At 31.3% G+C, this 22653-nt stretch overlaps 1 protein-coding gene across 1 annotated transcript; it reads right to left on the bottom strand.

The window, feature by feature from the left end:
* Positions 1-2258: 2258 nt before the first annotated feature.
* Positions 2259-5135, bottom strand: LOC116011709 (L-ascorbate oxidase). The gene is made up of 5 exons (XM_031251107.1): positions 4790-5135; positions 4551-4643; positions 4106-4318; positions 3540-3716; positions 2259-3440 (listed from the first exon to the last, which is right to left on the bottom strand). Exons 1-5 carry the CDS (start codon positions 5054-5056, stop codon positions 2484-2486), a joined length of 1707 nt encoding a protein of 568 aa, XP_031106967.1. The 5' UTR covers positions 5057-5135; the 3' UTR covers positions 2259-2483.
* Positions 5136-22653: the final 17518 nt, after the last annotated feature.

Raw genomic sequence — 22653 nt, 5'->3', positions numbered from 1 at the left:
CCGAGTCATATATTTTTGTGCATACAATGAGTAAATTGGTGCGATATACGTGCGTACATAGTGCGGTAGAGCTGGACTTTGCAGCTCTAACTTGAGCTGAAGAAATCCAATTGCTCCGATTTTTGTGTATAGAATCAAATGCTAGAAACTTCTAAAATATTAAAAACAAATGAAGAATCGAAGGAGAAAGAACCAAAACATAAGAGAGGGAACGTGATAGCTAAACGTGAAAGAGAAAAAGAGAGTCAAGCCTGAAATATGGGAAAAGTGAGAGCCCAGCATGAGAGATATGTGAGAAGTACTTAATCTAGAAACATATTTTTGTGCCAAAATACAATTCAACTTTTTCTCTTTAACCAAAAAAAAGTATGTTCAGTTTTCTTTGAATAACTAAATATTAGAAGAGTTAATAACTAATTTAGTCTCTCGACTATTAGGATTTTACTATTTTGATTCTCAACTTTCAAACTTTCTCAATTTCATCCCTAACCTTTGTGTATGTTTAAATTCCTGGAATTATTTTTTATTGTGGATTTTAAAATTATCATTTTTTTTAGTACTACTGACTCTTGAAGCACATTGGCACAATTGCACAAAGAGTCAACAGTCGCCTCCACTGAGGCTCGAACACACTCCCCCGTAAACCGGGTGCCACTAGACTACAAAATCTTTGGGCCCTTAAATTATCATTGGTGTTATACTTTTCGTCATTTTATTAACTTTTTGTGTGCTCACTTTTCGTCCATAAGCGGTTAAGGTATACAAACATTATAAATTTGGTCCCTAATATTTTGTTAGTAAAGTGATGAAAAGTGCTATACCATTAATAGTTTAGCGACGAAAAGTACAATACCAATAATAACTTAAAGAACGAAAAATTAAGTACGAATTCTACGACTACCCTATCATTTAGGAATCTTTTTATTAATTTGCCGGCATGGGCAAATGACTTTATCAACTAATCAACCTATTCTGATCTGCTTGGCCATGTATTGGTGAAATTTATGTAATCGTGAGTGTCGGACTAATATTTTGCTACAGTTGTGCCTTGGTTAGTCAAATTGGAATTGCGTGTGTTGTTGGTTGATTTCGCTCCGTGACTGAAATAAAGTAAGTTCAAGAAAAATGTTCTAAAAGTACTACCTAACAGGCTAACAATCAGTACTATTTGCTTCACCCAAAAAAAATAAAAAAACAATCAGTACTATTTTCGTCCTTATTAATAACAAAAAAAAAACTATTTATTATAGTTTTAGAGCATCCCAACTTACATAACTTATAAGTCTTGGTTTGATAGTGAGATTTGTCTAAAAATATATACTTAATTGCAATTCAATTTTTGTAATTTTAAATTTAATATGAAAATATTTAAATTTAATTTATATATTTAAAAATTACATACAAATTTAGAATCATAAGAATTTATTTTTAAAATTAAAAAAAAAAATTGATTAGATTAAGGGACAAAGTTGAGACAAAATGATCAAGTATATATTTAAATGATGTACTCCATAGTTATTAATTAGATTGACGTAATGACTAACATAAAGGTCCAAGATTGACTTTAGACCTAATAACTCATTAAAGCCTCTCAATTTGAGAGGTTGGGTTCAAAAAATAAGAGGTTTGCAGGATGCCGTCATGAGTTATTAATACCTACATAACAATCACTTAACGCTTTATCATGCCACTGGACGCACAAACTATCAGAACTAATCAACGAACATCGTGTTAGCACATTCATATATGATATAACTCGTTGGCTAACCCACAATATAAATATACTTTAAATCCTCAATGTACCAGTGATTCAATTAAGTTCCCAATTACACATATAAGTTGTTCCTCTTTGTATTAAGCAAGCGTTAATTAAACACATGCACACATTCAATAAAACAGTTCATTTTTAGAAAAATTATAATTTATGTCCCTCTATAATATGTCAATTAGCAATATCACTCATGAATTATTAGTGGTAAAAATGTTGCCTCTCAATTTTCAAAACGGTATATATATTTCCTCTCTCGTAATGTAAATGTTGTCCCTCCCATCGATACGAGAGGAGCACTATATGACTATATGTACCGTTTTAAAAATTGAGAAGCTATATTTACACCACTAATAATTCAGGAGGTCATTGATAATTGGCATATTATAGAGGACACAAATTACAAATTTTCCCTTCATTTTTTTTACTCTATTCAGTTTACCACTTCGACTAGTTAACCTTGTGTCCATACTCCACATATAAGCTATCATTTGGTACATTTATAACTTTAATTATACTGTTTACAACAAGAAATTGAAAATAAAATAAAATAAAATAAGCTTTATTAAAGCGATTTGCCACCATACATGTGACAAATAAATAAATAATTTACTTAAATAATTGGTATACAATTTAAAATCTAAAATCTTTTAAAAGATAAATTCATAAAAGAATGTAAGTCTATCTGTCTATGTCCTATGTGATGGCCTCCGTCCTAGGGTCGTCCGAAGCCTTTGCTGTCACCACATCCCATAATGGAAGAAGGCAATTTCCCCACCTTCTCAATCCCTTCCTCGAAAACAACACCCATTCCCATAAAGAAATGCGACTCTATATGGCAATGGAATGCCCAAACCCCCGGGTTATCTGCCCGGAACCGCAAAGCAGTCCACCCGTACGGATGAACCGGGACCGTGTTCTTCATGATCGGGTTCTCAAGATTGTAGTTTTGGGGGTCACTGGACCGGTTGAACTTGCCGGACCCGTATCCCAACACCCAGAAATCATGGCCGTGTAAATGCCAAGGATGGGTCTCACTGTTGTTAAGATTCATTGTGTTGGCGTTCTGCAGAATTATGTCCACTGTGGAGTTGAACTTGAGCCTGTAAATGGCGTTGCTGGCCACGGCGTTGGAGTTGTTTTGGACGGAAAATATGTCGTAGGTTTTGTGGTCGTAATCCTCCGGCGGGGGTGTCTGGTCGAAAGCGTGCAATAGTTTGTGCTTTAGAGCGATGAGATAGGGGGTGTGGGGTAAGTTGAAGGAGACGTTATTAACGGACCATCTTCTAACCCCATTGATTTCGTTTTGTGTGTTGAGCATGACGATGACGCGGTCCGAGGTTCTGGGCGGCGCGTGGACGAAACGCGGGTGGGCCTTCACCGCCTTGCTCTGCTCTACCCTGGGCGCGGTGTCGTTCCAGCGCGGCCCCGCGGGTGGGGTAGTGGGAGGATTTCTCCTAGGATGGTTTGGGTAGTAATTGAATATGCCTAATCCATTAGAGGTGTTGCTGGGTCTACTCACAATTTTTGAACTTATCCAATAGTTCCTTGAAGGGTCTTGGTCAGCTTTGATCAGTACTGAATATGTCTCTCCGGAATAAATAAACAGATTTTTCACAACAAATGGATCAACATAGTGGCCGTCAGCCTCCACCACCGTCATGTTATGACCCTATAAAACAAACAAAACACAATATTAAAAAAATAATTATGTTTTTGTAACTTATACACAACCTTGGTCCTAGTGATGTTGAAATTTAATATAATTTACCTCTATCTCAAAACTTAAAGCCGAAAGGGCGGTTAAGCTTCCGATCCTAAGGCGGTAAACCTTGCCGGGTACCACGGTCATGGAATACGGCGAACACTGCGGATTTGTGGCTTCACACACGGCATCGCTGCTTGCACTGCTGCAATTGAATTTTCCTCTTCCGTGTATTAAAAGCGCCTGAAAGTTTTGCAAACATATTAGAAGAATTTTTTTTTGAGAAGTACTAACTCTGTTACAATGTAATATCTGTTCATAACTACTTTCTTAACCTACTGAAGCATAAAGAGTTGCATCCCCTCCTCTAAGTTCTAAGCCAATGACTTTGTGGTCTAGTGGCACCCGGTTCCACCCATGTGGAAGGGAGTGAGTTAGAAATCTAGCTAGCTTTTGTGGAGCTAATTAATAAACATTATGGTGAGTAAATTTTGATGAATCTCAGAGTTCTTTAATTATCTAATTATTTTATCTTATGATAAGTAGGTAAACATTAATAATTTAACTACATCTTTTAGAACTCGGTCGATTTCACTGACGCCCAACAAGTTTGATTGAGTAAATTAAATTACCTGAGGCTCTCCAACCCAGGTGAAGTTAGGTGCAGGAAGGGCAAGGCCAGTAGCTTGTTCATAAGTGCTCTTATGGTACCAATCCGTGAGGAGAATACTGCGGTCATAGTCGTACTCAAATGGTTCGGAATCGGCGGCATAAACTCGGATCATTCCTTGTAGCCCTGCTTGTCTTTGCATTCCATAGTGAGCATGGTAGAGGTATGTTCCGGGCTGCAAATCAACAAACTATGTGTTAGGATCAAACACTTACAACTTTATTTTCTGTCATATATTTTCAAGAACTTGAGTGCTGAACTTGTCCTTTTTACAGTACCCTTTATCGATCTTAGCCCAACAATATTAATATCTCAAGCATCGGGTATTAGACTTGGCCTTTATCGATCTCCACCCAACACTCAAAATCTTGTTTTTAATATGATAAAACAGTAAAGTGGCAACTTACTCTGTCAACAACAAATTTGTAAACGTGAGTGTCTCCTGCCACAACTGGGCATTGGGTCACCCCCTCTGTGCCATCAGCCCATGGCGTTCCTATCTGAAACCATTCAAAACAACACAAATTCATATATATATATATATATATATATATATATACCACCGGCCATGAAATTAATTTCTGGAAAACCTGAGAGAGATATTAGCCAGGCCAGCTGCTTAAATAATATATGATAACTGACGTACCTGTCTGATGCCATGCCAATGGATGGCGAGATTTTCAGTTAACAAGCTGTTCTTGACCTCCACCACAACGGTGTCACCTTGTTGAGCCACGATGGTGGGTCCCGGAGATTTGCCGTTGATGGTGATAGCCAGCTTCCTGTAACAATCCGGCGACTTGAACTCGTACTTCACATCCCATTTGTAATGCCGAACTTTAGCGTCTACTGAATTCGCAGAAGCAAAGGCGGCTAAGAGGAGTAAGCAAAGACGCAGAAACCTTGTCATCATCTTGGTGCCCAAACAACAAAGTGATTAAATTATATTATTAATGAAAGAATAGTTAAATTAAGAGTGTATTGGAGAATTGGTTGATCTGAGCTGGGAATCCTAGGGAGATGCAAGCTAGTATTTATACGCACGTACAACAACCTAAACATATATTGGACTGGTCAATATTTTTGCCCAGTTGACAAATCTCCAATGAAGCCATGAAGCAATAGTGTTGGACTAGTTCCAAAAAATTCATCACATTTTTTTTTTCTTTTGGTATTCCAATTTTACGGAATTAATTTTAAAATTGTGTTGACAAACTATACACTTTTATGCAAGGAACCCAGTCTCTAAATTGTTTTTGACCAAGCTCAAACTTTCACATTGCTATTGAAAGTAATTAAGTTTTATATGCAACTTGTTAAGCACCGGACTATTGCCTAGCTAGGGGGGAAAATTCATCTTTTTGATCTCTAGACTCACAAGTCATTTTGCATGTGGTCATGAATTTTCTCTTTAACAACTAACAACTAAAATTTACAACTCTAGCTTAAATAATCAAGGAAGTTATAGCAAATAGGCGTCCTAAAAACTATGTCATGTACATCAGATCATACTCTTAAACGTTTCTAGTAAAACACACACATTGAACTTCCCTCAAACAAATTTTGTTAGTATTAGTTCCCTTATGATTAAACTTGGAACCTTGAAATATCTCCCTATTGTCCATTTGCCCTTCATCACTAAAAGTATATCCGTAATAGTAAACAAATTTCAAACTCTATAAAAGAGTGACATGGGTGTAAAATAACATAGTGATTGAAGAGTATTAAGTATCTTTTTTTTTTTTTTTAAATTTATAGTCGTAAGATAGAAAATAATATCTTCTAATTAGCTTGTTTGAGTAGTGAGTCAATCGGTCAATAAATGCGTGTGGTTGAATGTTTAAGGGACATCCCTTAACTGATATAGTTGAACGTGCATTATTTTGTGATTGATTTGAAAAATCAAATTTAGATTTCCTTTTAATGGGTATAAACAAAGACTTTTTTTTTTGGGTTAACAAATGTTGAATAATGAAATATGAATAGTCTAGATCAGAGTTGGGTTGGTAGTTGGCAATAAGGATTAGAACTTAGAAGAGAGGGAAACCGCGTATATATATATTATGCTATCATCATATTGTTATATTATTAATAATACTGCTGACTAAAAGCAAAGGTTGCTTTAATGAAGTAACATGGTGTAAACTTAGCAATAGTAGCATATTTGCATGTGGTTATACTATTTTTATATATGCACTTAGATCACACGCTATTGGTTTAAAATTTAAATTATTAAAACCCCTTCCCTTCCTTATTTGACACCAACTACTATTGGAAGATGCATGGAAATATCAACATTCAACAACACGTACAATACCCATTTGCAGGCACGTTATTTTTATGCCTCACCTACTCTTGGAGAGAGAGAAAAAAAAATCAAATGAAAATGATATCTGCCCAATTGGCTGAGCTGATGAGTGATGAGGACCGCTAGAGATAAGGTTCAAACTTTGTTTAATTTGACACATACCTCGAAGTGTTAGTCAAATTTTTTATTTTTTTTAAATATTAGCTCTAAAAACCTGGAAGGTGTTATAATTAATTAAGACCAACGATATAATTATTTGATAAAATTAGCACAATGTAGTGAAGTATATGTTTATTTTATTTTTCTTCCCAAAAGGTTGAATCCCACCCCCAAAGACTTTCCATACTCCGAGCCAACAGAATATTTGAGAGGATGCAAATCATAGTAACTCCGTTGAACACAGAGGTTAGACCTTTGCTTACTGCACACAAGAAACCCCTCACTTTGAAAGATTGTTCTACACTGAACTCATGTTTATTTTATTTTTGACAGCTAGTGCAAGAGAAAGAGTGGTTCATGAATAAACTTATATATTTTAACTACTAAACATCCATGTTTTACTCTTTAAAATAGTGTATTATGAAAAATAATAGTTTTCAAAAGAGTTCAAAAACTGAGATACTTTTTTTTAATGATATAATAAATTTTTATAATCAAATTAAAATTTTATAGTTTAATATAATTTTGCATAACTCATGATACGGTAAGTCAGGCTTATAGGTAGTCAATTAATATAAAGTAATGAGCAAATACTAATTTTGGTCTCACGACTATTAGTAAAATAACAATTTTGATCCACATGTTAATTTCTACCAATTTTGGTCCCACGACTATTGTTTTAGTACCAATTTTGGTCCCACGACAACTGTTTTAGTGTCAAAATTCATCGCGCTGGTCACCCATCCGTTTAAAATGTGTCGAAACCTAAAATTTTTAAAGGTACTTCCGTCATTTTCAACTCAATATCCCAATTTGAGCATGAATAAAGAGATTTAAGCCCTAATGTCGATTCACAGTTCTCCTCCTCAAATTAAGGTTAAATGAGGAGGAAAACTGTGAATTTTAATCGATCTTAGGACATAAATCTATTTATTCATGCTCAAATTGAAATATTAAGTTAAAAATGTTGAAAGTACCCTTAACAATTTTAAATTTTTGCACATTTTGAACGGATAGGTGACCGGCGTGATGAATTTTGGCACTAAAACAGTAGTCGTGGACAAAATTTGGTACTAAAACAATAGTCGTGGGACCAAAATTGGTAGAAATGAAACATGTGGACCAAAATTGTCATTTTGCTAATAGTCGTGGGACCAAAATTGGTATTTGCTCATAAAGTAATTATTGTGACATATAACGTATGAGTTGAATGCTGTTTTATATATATATATATATATATATATATATATATATATATATATATATATATATAAAGTTTAAACTGACAATTCGATTGCACATTATTGTTTATATATTCTGCACAACACTACACAAAATCAAAATAGTATTTTTCCTTTTATTATAGTTAGTCTGGCTCAAGTGTTATAAATTGAATAACATGAGTTTGAGTTCTATATTATGGAGCTTAACTTTCTATCAATTTTAATGTACTTACTGAATTTTAGGCTATGCATATATTAGTTGAGTGTCAATAATATATACATAGTTTGACTTTAAATACAAGAAGAGGTGTACTATTAAAATATTTCTGTAGATGTAATTGTTTTGGAGGATGTAAATCATGAATTCATATCGTAGATGTATGCATATAGTGTAGATGTAGTTTTAGCTAGGGTTTTGAATGCGCTAGTTGTAAATGATGTAATAATATGGACGTTGTAAGGTCTGACCAAAATGTTTGTTGGGTGGCCGTTGTGGCACATTAACTACAAGTGAGTGTACTTGGAATGGTGGGGTAAAAGCTGAGTACGGACTTCATCTCATTGACCTCGGGAAATGGGCGTTTACTACTGAAAATGGCCATAGAACATTTTTACCAAGATTTTGATTCCCTGCCTTTGTTTACCTTTATTTATATATATAATTTAATTTTAATTTTTTTTGACCTGCCTTTGTTTACCTAATTTACTAAAGTTAGTTGGAGTACCAAATTTTACTCCTAATATTTTTAATTTCTCACTTAAATTTTTAATGTAAATATTTTTTAAGGATTCCCATAATGAAGATAATTTATTATTTATTATTATATCTAAAAACATAATAAGTGTGAAGAAAGGTTATACCCTTCATTTATGTCCCTTTTTTTCCGTTAAGTTTTTTTTGTACATTATGCTATAAAAGTTGTACTTTACAATATATTAGACAAATATACCCTTACCGTTATAATTTCCGTTATCTTTTCCACTATTGTTACCATGCACATGCATCCACTATATATTTTCTTATTTTCTTCAATAATAATAATATATACACATTATATATTTATATATTGGAGTTATATGTTAGTTATTTTATAAAATATAAATATAAAATTTATAAAAATATTTTACATTAGTATTATTATTTACAATTATTTAAATATTTAATGTCTAAATAAATTTAAAATTTTAATATAAAATATTAATATTGGGTACCTATTTTTTGCGCATCGCGCATAAGAAAAACTAGTCATGAGATAAAAGTGAAAGAGTAGAGATTGGTAATTTATTATTGCTTATCATTATATCATGGGGTAAAATTGTAGTCGTGCCCACGGTTTGGTTCCAGTTTCGAACCGGCAGTTCCCGATTCCAAAATCGATCGAACCAAAACGAATCGATTTTTTTAAAATTTTTTTGTAATTTTTAAAATTATCCAAATTCAACAATTATTTTTTTTTTTGAAAATTTTCCATTCTAATTTTTTAAAATAGTGATATGAAATATTTAAACATCAAAGTTAAACTTTATTAAAAAAAATGAGCAAATTGTCATTTTTGTCCACTGATTATAGGGGTCCTGTTAATTGCAGTCCAAGACTTTCAAAATTGTTAATTTCATACCATAACTATGCAATTTTTATAAATTTTGGTCACTCCGGCCAAATTGCCAGTCAAATCTCACCGGAAAATCATAAACCCTAAAATAATGAGGGCATTTAAGTCATTTCACAACTATTCTTCTCCGGCTAGCTACCACTTTTCTTCCACCACATAGAAAGAGTAACTCCTCTCTCTCTCTCTAATGGCGTATCTCTTCAAAGATCGAACGTTTGGGCACTCTAAGGGAGACTCCTTCTCTTCCACAACATCGGCGCCCGCCGCCGCCATTATATCCTTTGTCAGCTCCCACTTCTCTGGCATCACTACTACCAGCTCCGCCCTGTTGCCGCTCCCATCCCCATTCGGTGACCTAACTCCAACGCTCACCGCCGCCGACATCCGTGATACTGCCTACAAGATCTTCGTTGCAGCATGTCACACCTCCACCGACAAGGCCCTCACCTACATTCCCTCCTCTACGGACGGATCTCCCTCACCGTCGCCGTCGTCTAACTCCAATTCCTCCTCATCCTCTTCGTCGATGTAGAGATCCCTCACTTCCACTACCGCTTCCAAAATGAAGAAAGCCCTGGCCTCTGATCCAACTCTAGTTTCACAATGAAGAAAGCCTTGGTAGCTCGCCGGAGAAAAGTGGAACCTCGCCGGAGAAGAAGAAAGAGGTGTGAAATGACTAAAATACCCTCATTATTTTAGGGTTTAGGATTTTCCGGTGAGATTTAATCGGCAATTTGGCTGGAGTGACCAAAATTGATAAAAATTACATAGTTATGGTATGAAATTAACAGTTTTGAAAGTTGTGGATTACAATTAACATGACCCCTATAGTTAGTGGACCAAAATGACAATTTGCTCAAAAAAAATTATTATAGTTGAACTTTATAATGTTATTTAAAGTTTAAACTTTAATCAAATAATAATTAAACTTTAATCAAATAATAAATAATAACTAAAATTTAATTAATTTTTTTTATGGTTCTGGTTCCAATAGTACACGGTTTGGTTCGAACCAGACGGTTTGAACCGAACCGTGGTCATCCTAGGTAAAAGTAAAAAAGTAGAGATTGAGAGTTTATGTAATAAAACTCTCTGCTAAATCAACCCCAACATTCACATGTGTAAGCAAAGAAAATTATGTAAATTACACTACAGGAAAAATCAATATTACCAAGTACATTGTAATTTAATGATATTATTTTTATTTTTTGTAAAAGAATTTCAAGTTTGAATCTTATCCCAATAAGGGATATGGACTATAACATATACAGGAAAACGAAACTTATGATTGTTGGGCTGTCTTTAACCCAGTAAAGTTCTCTCACTTTTTAAATGGGTCACACTTCTATATTATCAAATTTGTAAATTTTTTATTATTTATTCTGCATCTCTGCAAATTTCTCTTACTTTTAAAAATGGGGTCCATTATCATATTATATTATATATATAATAATAAAATAATAAAAAAGAAATTAAAAATAAAAATAAAAAAGTTTTATGGCAGCTTTTGCTACCTTTTAAAAGCTGTTTGAAAAAGTACAAAGGCTGCCATTATGGTAGCCTTTTTAAGTGTTTAGCAAGCTTGCTAAACACATAGGAAAATTAAAAAAAAAAAGGAAAAAAAGAAGAAGAAGAAGAAATCTATGTGGCATGCCAAGTCATCTTACAAATGGGTAGAATTTCTGGGTTAAGGACAACCTTGTAACGAGAGGCTGGGACTAAAATGATGCATAACTAGCGGTAGTGTAACTCTTCTTTTATAATTAAATAAATAATTTTGCCATTCATATTTAAATAAGAGGTTAAAAAATAAAATTAACACAAAAATGTAAAAATTCAAGATTTAATTTAAAGTTTTTAGGTAGTATGTTATGTACACAATTATTTTCAAGAATTACATTGTGTTAAAAAGGTTACGAATACTTTTGCACAACGAACTAGTGGAAACATGCAATTAATAATCGAAGGTGTGAGACAAATCAATCTAAGTTGTTCATAGTTAATCAACTCAGACGACTAAGAATACTAATAGGCTACTCTGTTGGATGGAAGTTAAATTTGTAACTTTATTATTATAAGTTAATAGCCTAACCAACTTGAATGGAATTGCTCTTTTAAGCATTAGTTTAAGGCAAAAACTTGTGTGAGACCGTCTCACCATGAGACGGGTCGGTTCAAGATGCAAATGTAACACTTATATGCACAAATGTCATACTTATATGCTCAAATGTAATACTAATTAGGAATAAAAATTTTGTTACTTATAAGGGTAAATGTAATACTTTTAAGGGAAAATACAATACTTTTACATTTAGATTTAAAAGTATCACATTTGTCCTCAAAAGTATTATATTTGCCTTTATAAGTAAAGGACACTTGTCAACATTACTTATTATGAAAAATGTATTATTTTTTCTCTTATAAGTAACAAAAAGTGTATTCTTGATTAGTGTTATATTTGAGCATATAAGTATGACATTTGCACATATAAGTATGACATTTGCATGGTGCTTTGATCCGACCCGACCTGTCTCACGAACAAGGATCCGTGAGACGGTCTCACACAAGTGTGACCCTTAATTTAAAGTATAGTAAAATCAATGTTCTATTTTAAAATTTCGTAATTTTGAAATCATCTTTAAAGTCAATGTTCCATTTTAAAAGTTCTCTCATGAAACTTCTCATTTCTCTAGAAATAGAAATTTCTAAAATAAACTTAGTCAATATTTATATGTAATTAATTAATTAAACAAATTCAGCTTGACAAAGTCTCATTAAGAGGCGTGCATAGTATAATTGGTGTATTTTTATAAGAATATTAAATGTTATTGCGAAATGAATAAGCATTTTCTGTGTAGTTCATTGTAGTGTGAAGGAAGTTTTTGAAATTTTGACCTTGTATTACATGTAATTAGAAAAATTTAAGGTATTTATTGGTATTTATATCAATACCTTAATATAATATAGGTAATGATAGACGCTTAGAGTCTTAGACACGGCCCTCCTACATAAATTATTCATTATTATCACTTCCCATCATACAATTATTTATTGAATATATAGATTTCTTATGAACTTAAAGTGGAGTTATTAGCCAATTCACTAGTAGTACATGAACCTAAAGAATTTTCTTTTTAATTCATGCTATGTTAGGGGGAGTATCTATCTTTCCAATAATATATATTAACATAATAGTATCATGTACGATAAAAAATTAGGCACGTACCAATTGGTATTGTAACATTTCCTTATGTAATTAAATTTATAATTATGCTAAGTAAAATATTGTTAATAGGAACAAGTCATAGAGTGTTAATGTAATCCTTGCGCTTACTAATCTTAGAACAAGGAATAGTTATATTCTCTATTTTTTTTTTCTTTCAAGAAAATTTCACTAGAAAATACCAAACGCTAAAGACAAAGTATCCATTTACTATTTAGCATTTATGTTACCATTAAGTCAACTTTTTTTTTTGGTTAATTGTATTCTTATATTATTAATTAACACTTTGGTCCATTTGAGCATTGTGAATTTGTGATATTATGTGCAATTCATTTAAATAAAAAAAAATTATTTGACACTTTTGTGTAATCATTTTAACATGTTACCTTTAAATATAAAAAATAAAAATCTATCAATTTTGCAATATAATGTATAAAAAAATGTAGTAAAATCTATCTTGTTGTAAAATAATAATAATTATAAGCCTAACCTTGTATTTCTCGATAGAACCATCCTGTTTCATTTTCCTTAATCCTTATAAAGACTCATTTGCATCCCAAGGATTTACTACCTAGAGGAAGATCAACTAGTTAACAAGTTTGATTATGTAAAATGGAATCTATTTCACTTTTTATAGCCTCTTTCTACATTGATCCATCCGTAGAAGTCACAACTTCTAATACGTTCGATGCTTGTTTTTTAACAAACATGTCAAAAAATTCGGTTCATTTGTTAGAAAATTTGGACCAAAGGAATTTTCAACCCTAGCTAGCTCGTTTGCTACATCTAGGCTCGAGATAACTTGTTCATATTTAGACCCTCCACTTTCATTATCTACAACCTTGTCGAATGTCCATTTCGATGTACTAGGTCCCCCATTAGACCTACATAGAAATACATCTTCAAAGAATGATGCATTTCTTGATTCAATTATTGTTCTTATGTACGCTCGGATTATGGGACTTGTGTACTAAGAACAGATAGACACTATTGTTATGTGCGTAGCCAGTAAAAATACACTCTACTAATTTAGGACCTATTTTTATTTTCTTAGGTGTTGGCACCAACACTTTGGCAACACCACACTTTCAGGTATTGGTAGGAAGGTTTCATACATTTCCACAACACGCAATGAGTCTTATTGAGTTTCTTGCAGGGAACCTTAGCTTATTTAAAAGGTAATTTGTCAAAATCGCTTCACCCACATATTTTGAGGTAAGCCCGAACTTGTCAACATCAATAGTTATACCATGGACTCGGGTTCACCTTGCAAAGTAGACCCGTCACAATTTACATATTGAATGTTCACAATTCAAATAGTGAACATTCAATATGTAAATTGTGAACATTTAATTTTGAATTAGTTTGTTAGTGATTACAGTAATAAAATAGATCGAAGCACCATGTATGGATGAAATGGCGCATATGTCTTCTAGCTTAACAAAAAAAAAAAAAAAAAAAAAAAAAAAAAAAAGCTTAACAAGAAATTTCGGGTATGATATGATCTTAGTTGATCGATAGTTGAAGAAATAGTGATTAGACCAAAACTAATAATATCTAAAAACATAATAAGTGTCAATCACAGCACGTTTGGTTCACGGAATGAATTTGGAGGGAATAGGAATGTTATTCCACAAGGAATGGAATAGGTAAGGAATAGAACATAATTGTATTCTATTGTTTGGTTCGCTGAAGGAATAGACTTTAGGAATTGTATTCTAACGTTTGGTTAGTAGAAGGAATAGAAATGGAATATATGCTTAAAGACATAAATACCCTTATGCAAAATATATTATTATTATTATTATTATTATTATTATTATTATTATTATTATTATTATTATTATTATTACCTAAGATTTTTATATAATATTATTTTATAACAATTACAATATTAAAAAAATGATATATAAATTATGAAACAAAATATGCATATAAATAACAAAATTTTTTAAAGAACATTCAACAATATTAGGAAGAAGAAATTATAAGGTCTTCATTCAAGAAGTTAGTTTGAGATGGGTGTTTCTCCTTATTTTAAGGAGTCTCTCCTTATTTAGGAGTCTTTCTACAACAAATGATGATATTCAAGAGTCAATAACTAATGATCCATAGCAATCAACTCACGTCCCTCATTTTAATTACCGACATACTTAAAACTAATTATTTAGCTCTGTCCTCTTCGCTCTGTGGAAGTCCGGATCGCCGCTTCTTGTATTGCTCGACGACTCATCCCTCAAGTCATCTCAATCCCTCTTCTTTAACACTCTGCGATCTCACTGTTTCGTTCTGAAATTCAAGCTCCTAGATGATCCCACCATCTAGTGATATTGACAGTACTTGTACGATGCTAATGCATATGATTTAATTTGATCTGAAACATTGCTGCAGAGTGCTGTGTCGATTTGGATGAGGATCCCTTTGTTGTGGTTATTGATCATTCTAGCCATGCTCTCTCTGAAACTGAGAGAAAAAGAGAGAACCACTCTTCTGCACTGCTCAAAAGGAACTCCAAGTTTGGGTGATTCTTGATTCAGATTCAATGATGAGAAAAATAGGGAGCTAAGTAATTTCCTGTCTTGATTCAGATTCAATGATGAGAAAAATAGGGAGCTAAGTAATTTCCTGTCAATTGTTGGCACTTTCTGATTTCTACTCAATTCATTCCAACTACTCAACCAGGTTGATCATCCATTTTAGAGACTCAAAAAACAAACCTAAAAATTTAAACAAAGGGTAAAAAAGGAAATATAATAAAATACCTATTCCTGAGAGGTCAGGAATAGGTTAATACCAGGGGGACCCTGGTAATAGCTATTACCCTTGCAAGGGTAATAGCTCATTCCCAGGAACAATGTTCCTGGGAATACAAATGCGAACCAAACAACGGAATAGGTTATTACTGGGAATGCTATGCTATTCCCTACCTATTCCGTGAACCAAACATCCCATCAAAGTTATATCCTTGATTTATGTTCCACTTTTTCTAGGCTAATAAATCTATACATTTTGCTTTAAATGTTGTACACTTCAATGTTATTAGACAAAATTGTCCCTACTACATTCTTGTTATACACAACTACCCTTACACCGTTATTTTTTAACCCCATCATTATTACCATACACCTATATCTATCATATCTTTTTCCTATTATTTAATTATCATTTTATTAAAATCATTATATAATTAATTTAATTGTTGATTATATTTTAATTAAATTTTTATTAATGGCAAATCATATATGTGTGTATAAAATACATATATTATTTGTGTATATTTAATTTGAATTATAAATTTGAATTATTTATATTTATTAATGTTTTAATATTGGGCACGAATTTTCGCGCATCGCGCGTACAAAATTCTAGTAAAAACTAATAAGTGTGAATGATGCATGATTATATCCTTTTTTATGTCTCTTTTTCCATTACATATTTTTTTATACATTATGTTATAAGAGTTGTACTATATAATATTTTGGACAAACATACCCCAATCATTATAACTTCCGTTATCTTTTTCACTATTTTTATCATGTACATGTATCTACCATATATTTTCTTATCTTCTTCAATAATAATAATATATACACATTATATATTGGAGTTACATGTATGTTAGTTACTTACTAAAATATAAATATCAAATTTATAAAATGTTTTACATTATTATTATTATTATTATTATTATTATTATTATTTACAATAATATAAATATCTAAAATATAAATAAATTTAATGCTTTAATATAAAGTATTATTAATATCTAATAATAATAAAATAAAAGTCAACTTAGATATTTTTGCCATTGATCAACTAGTTACTTTCTTTAAGTTGTCTTCATTGTTTTTAATTTTGAGCTCACTTACGTTAATTTTGATTTTGCTACGCGCATACATGAATGTATATTGACTTGATTGCTATTACCTTTCTTTGACAATTTGTGATGTTTTTAAAGGATAATTGCATTTTAATCATTCAATTATTTTATATTTCGAAATGTGTACCCTTATATTTTGCTAAAATTGTCAATTTGACCCTCCACCTAATGGAGTTGACCAACCATCGAGACGTCAAATTAACAACTTAAACAATAATTGAGGGACCATGTTTCTTCACTTAAAAATTGAGCGACCACATTTTATATAAAATACTAGTTTTATACGTGCATTGTGCGAATGAGTTAATGCCCAATGTTTATATTTAAATAAATATTTAAAAGTATATTAATGCAAGATTATATAGCAGAAGTTTATACATGAGTAATTAAATGTCGAATTTTTTATTTAAATATCTAACTCAAAGTATATGAATCCAAGATAATATAGAAAATTCATTATAATTATTACTAAAATAAATGTTTGCAACCTTGTAAAATCAATAGTCTAAATATTTAGTCTAAAAATGATAGTCTAAATAAATACTCATGGTTGTAGTAGGCGCTAGGAGCTAGTCGGGCGGTATACTAGCGCCTAGTGCCTAAGCGGTCTAGGCGACGCCTAGGCGGTACATAGACGGTTCTAGGCGACGACCTATAAAAACAAAAAATTAATTAATGTGTGTGGATGTATGCCATATATTATATTATATATATTATATATATATATCTTACTTCTCTTACTTATATAAATAAATAAATTTAAATATATATAAATATAATAATAAAATTAACAGGGTCGACTCGCTCGAATTAACTTGGCTAACTCTGCTAAGTTGGCGAGTTAACTCGGCTAAATTCGGCCAGTCGGCCGCCAACCAAACAGGCCATTAAGGTTATTTTCCCCCTCATTTTCTTTTGGAATAAAGTTCAAATTGGCCACTGAACGTAACTTGAAAGTGCAATTAGGCCACTGACAGGGCTGTCCCAATCAAAATAGAGGTCCTGTGCGATATTATTGGAATTTGGGCCCCTTTTCACGATAATATTTATTAATCTAGAATCAAGGGCATCCTAATTTCTTAGATCATATATGTCAAATAAAGGCGAATCATTCGGTTTATCATTGTAACCAACATCACCTAAACAACCATCAATATTTCTATATCATTTTCATCATCACATTGATACTTATCACTGTTGTGCACACTATCATTTAAAATTTTTCAAGCCTCACAATCACCTTGATCTTTTTTATGAAGATTAATTATTAGCATCTAACAAATTTTCATTGGCATCGTCCTTTTGCTCATCTATTTGATATTTTTTTTGTAATGAATTTTTTCAAGAGCCCCCTTTTGTGATTGAGTTAGTTGCTCAATTTTTCTTTTCTTTTAATGCTTCTCAAACCCAGATAATTTTTTTAGAAAACATAATAACAAGATTTTAGAAAAAAATTATTTAGAATCTCTATCAATAAATAATTTATCAAGAAACAAACTCTTAAATATATTATTCAATATTTAAAATTATTAAGCCAATAAGCCATACTAATAAATAATAATTATGAAATAAATTAAATAATATGTACAATTAAGTTAATAAGTTTTAATTAATAATTACTAGATGTCTGATGGTGAAAGTATATTATTTATGCACGTAAAGTATATTATTTGAATACTAAAAGTATATTATTTTATATACTTTCAAATAATGTACATTTAGTATACAAATAATGTATTTTTAGTATATTAAAATTGTACCTTATATTCATGGTCCATACAATAATTTTCCCATAATAATATCATATTATATATATAAATTTTTCAAAAACAAATTTGGGGCCAATTGTAAAAAAAAAAAAAAAAAGAATTGAAAAAAAATTATATGTATATATACTATACAGCAGGCTACTGCCTGCTGCATAGTATATATACAATTGATGTATTATGGCCTATGGGGTTCCCAAAATTTTGGGGCCCCTGTGCAACGGCCCTGGCCACTGAACACTCCAAATACATGCAATTTCACCAGATAGCAGGTTACCTTTCATTTCATCAGGTTGCCTGCTTATATGGATGGTGAATTGATATTTTAAAATAATTTTTTAATAATAATAACATTAAAAATAAAAAGTTAAAGGCAAAAACTTGTGTGAGACCGTCTTACCATGAGACGGGTCGGGTCAAGATGCAAATGTAACACTTATATGCACAAATGTCATACTTATATGCTCAAATGCAATACTAATCAAGAATAAAATTTTTGTTACTTATAAGGGTAAATGTAATACTTTTAGGGAAAAATACAATACTTTTACATTTCGATTTAAAAATATTACATTTTTCCTCAAAAGTATTATATTTGCCCTTGTAAGTAAGGGGTGCTTGTCAACATTACTTATTATGAAAAATGTATTACTTTTTCTTTTATAAGTAACAAAAATTGTATTCTTGATTAGTGTTATATTTGAGCATATAAGTATGACATTTGCATGGTGCTTTGACTCGACTCGACCCGTCTCACGAATAAGGATTTGTGAGACGGTCTTACACAAGTGTGACCCAAAGTTAAATTCATGCTTCCTTGTTTTTTTTTTAAAAAAAATAATTAAAAAAATTAAAAATACAATGCCTGCTTGTTTGTTTGTTTGTTTGTTTTTTAATAAAATTTTTAAAATTTTTTTTAAAAGTTTAGTGTTAAAAAATATTTTAAAATGCCAACTTACCATCCATATAAGCAGACAACTTAATGAAATGGAAAGTAACCTGCTATAAGGTAAAATTGCATGCATTTGGAGTGTTGATGAGTGACCTAATTGCACTTTTTTGTTTTTTGTTCAATTTCGAAGGTTATGTGGTTGACTAAACAGCCATAACATTGAACTTCGATTGTGTATTTAAGGTTATGTTTAATGGCTAATTTGAACTTTATTTCTTTTTCTTTTCATTTCATCATATCCCATGAGTAATACACTAATACTCTCTTAAGAGTATATTTAATATTTCTGAATTTGAAACATTTGGATTTATTATGCATGTTTGTATATAGATAGTAGTTGGATTGATTGAAATTTCAACATTGCAATTGCACGTTTCACCTAGAAGCTTTATTTAAGTCAAACATTTGGAATGCTCAAAAGTCTAACGGGACAATTTCGAAGGTTACGTGGTTGACTAAACAGCCATAACATTGAACTTCGATTGTGTATTTTCTCAGTAAATACATCCCGAGAAAATACCTCGTTAGTCGTTAGACAGTGAAACTTGCAAACATGTTTAATGTTATGTTTGATTTGCATGATAGTGTAGTGTTATATACCAATTGTTATACCATGAACCAATATTCATATTTCATTGTGAATCTGATTCAAAAATTAACTTGGATCTTAAGGGAATGCGGATTCAACTACCTTAATTATAAAATAATTTTAGATTTTTTTAATCTTTTAGAGATTTTAGAAGATTATGGTTTTTTTTTTTTTATCTCTATAAATAGCTTCTATTATATTTACATATACAGGTTGCATCCTTAAACAAGAACGACACAATGATTCATGCCACAAAACATCTCAATTTACAACACATACCCAAAGCAAAGGATTGAATTATTGACCTTTGGTTAAGGATGAATAAATCTCTTCCACTCAATCACACCCTACAAGTTACTCCGTATAATATTACTTAGGGAAAACGGTATTTTTCGCTCCTCAATTGTTTTGCTTTTGAAAATTTAGTCCCTCACAATTGATTTGAATAAATTTGGTCCTTTAATTGTACATAATGTGTTACATTTAGTCCCTAATATTATATAATTAGAAATTTTGTTAATAATTTTTTTTCATGAGGTTATATTTGCTATGTTTTTTCATGAAGATGATATAATGTCGAGGTTTGAATAAAAAAATTCAAAATGGATCTAAAAGTTATTTAGCAAAGGATATCCAGAACTCACTTTACTTTCCGGTTTAAATCAGCAATAATACACCAATTCATGAGTAAAATTAAAAGAGGTATACAAAGAAAATAATAACCAAGTTAATGCATGAAAAGATGGCAATAGGTGTAAAATTGCAGAAGACTGTGTGCAATTGCATCCAGGACGCCCTTTGCTAAAGAACTTCCATATGCATTTTGAATGTTTTTTTTTTTAAATTCAAATCTCTATATTATATAATCATGAAAAAAATGATAAATATAACTTCATGAAAAAAAATTACTAACAAAATTTCTAATAATATAATAATAGGGACTAAATGTGACGCATTATGTATAAGTAAAAGACCAAATTTGTTCAAATCAATTATGAGGGGCTAAATTTCCAAAAGTAAAACAATTGAGGGGCCAAAAGCGCCGTTTCCCCTATTAGTTAGATTAATTATAGGAATGGTTCATTGATTATTGACTTTTATCAATTTTTATCTTTGATTTTTAATTGGACCATAAATGGTCCATTAGCTATTGATATTTGCCAATTTTCATCATTGACTTTCAAATTTGACCATAGTCACTTGACTATTGATTTTATTTGAAATTTGATCCCCCAATTAAATATCCATTTAGTAATTATTAAATTTGAGGGTGATACTGTAAAATTTTGGTTCTTCACATTCTCACTAATGACGAACCCAATGTATTAAGTTTATGAACTCAATTTGCCCATCTCAACATACAACAAGCCAATTTTTACATTATTATCCTTACATTTAATGTTTACTAAATGGGTATTTAATTGGATGCGTAAATTTGGAACAAAATCAATAGTCAAGAGTTCATTTATGATCAAATTAAAAGTTGAATATGAAAACTGGTAGATGTCAATAGTCAATAAATTATATATGATCTAATTGAATGTCGAGGTTAAAAATTGATAAATATCAATAGTCAAGAAACTATTTTGTAGAATTAACGCTATTACTTATGATACTTATAATACTAAAAGTACCTTTTTAAGTAGTTTTTTTTTTTTTTTTTTTTTCTGTAGCTCTATTTTGGGTTGTTGTTTTGTTTTGTTTCGTTTTGTTATGTTATTTTTTTCTTTTTTGTTTTTTTTTCACGAATCAAATATTAAAATGATATTTTATTTTGTACTGTATAATTCAATTTTCTGGGATAGACTTCATGTTAAGTGAAATTAAAGTGTACATTAATAATATTATTCTTCATAAAATTTCAGAGCGGTGAGATTGTGACTTTGTGAGTTGATAGTGCAATGACATTGCCGCATGACAATTATTGTTTGAAGAAATCCAAAATCAAAGATAATAATGCAGAAATTATTAAGAAAAATTTCAAAATCGTCGGCTTAGATCACTATTTTGTCGGAGAATTTTTTTTTTTTTTTTGAGTGCTACTGCTACAATGTTGTATATGTTTATAACTACTTTCTCAATCTAACTTTCTCAACCTACTGAAGCACAAAGAGATAACACCGCCTCTACTGAGGCTTGAACCCAACCCTTCCACATGAGGGTGCCACTAAACCACAATTTATTTGAGAAAAAAAAGTTCTTAACATAGCAAACCAAGAATGCTAACCGATAATATTTCCAGTTAAAAAATTTAAAAGAAACTTCTTGGCACAGCAACTCAAGAATTTGGTTAGCATATTACGTTTCAATCCTTCACTTTCTTGCTTGTGTGGAGGAGATTTAAAATTTATAAGTGATTACACATATGAAGTGTTTGATCATATTTCACTTTCTGCATATTTCAACTATCTATTTTTTTTTAAGTTCTTTGTTCTTAATTTTTTTTTAAATGTAGAAAAATAAATGCAATTCTTTTTTATTTCTACGAATTTTTATTTTTTTTTAAATAAAATTTTTCTCTAATGTATAAACTAACTTAAATCTCAATTATGAACTTCAAACAGGAATGCCACAAACATCTTTTTTTTTTTTTTCTTTTTTTTGGTGAGATCGACACCACTGACTCGGCGAAATTATCTATTTCTCCTGAAATTGGCACCACTGGCGTCCGCCTAAAGGAGCCCAATCAACTCTTCCGGAGGGTCCTCCAAGACCCTGGTCTTCGTAAAATAAGTTTGCCTAAGATTAGCCAAGCAGTCAACGCATGTATTCCATTCCCTCAGCACATGAGAGAACT

The sequence above is a fragment of the Ipomoea triloba genome, chromosome 3 (assembly GCF_003576645.1).
Source record: "Ipomoea triloba cultivar NCNSP0323 chromosome 3, ASM357664v1".
NCBI classification, from domain to species: Eukaryota; Viridiplantae; Streptophyta; class Magnoliopsida; order Solanales; family Convolvulaceae; genus Ipomoea; species Ipomoea triloba.
This window is presented reverse-complemented; position numbering and strand designations above follow the sequence as displayed.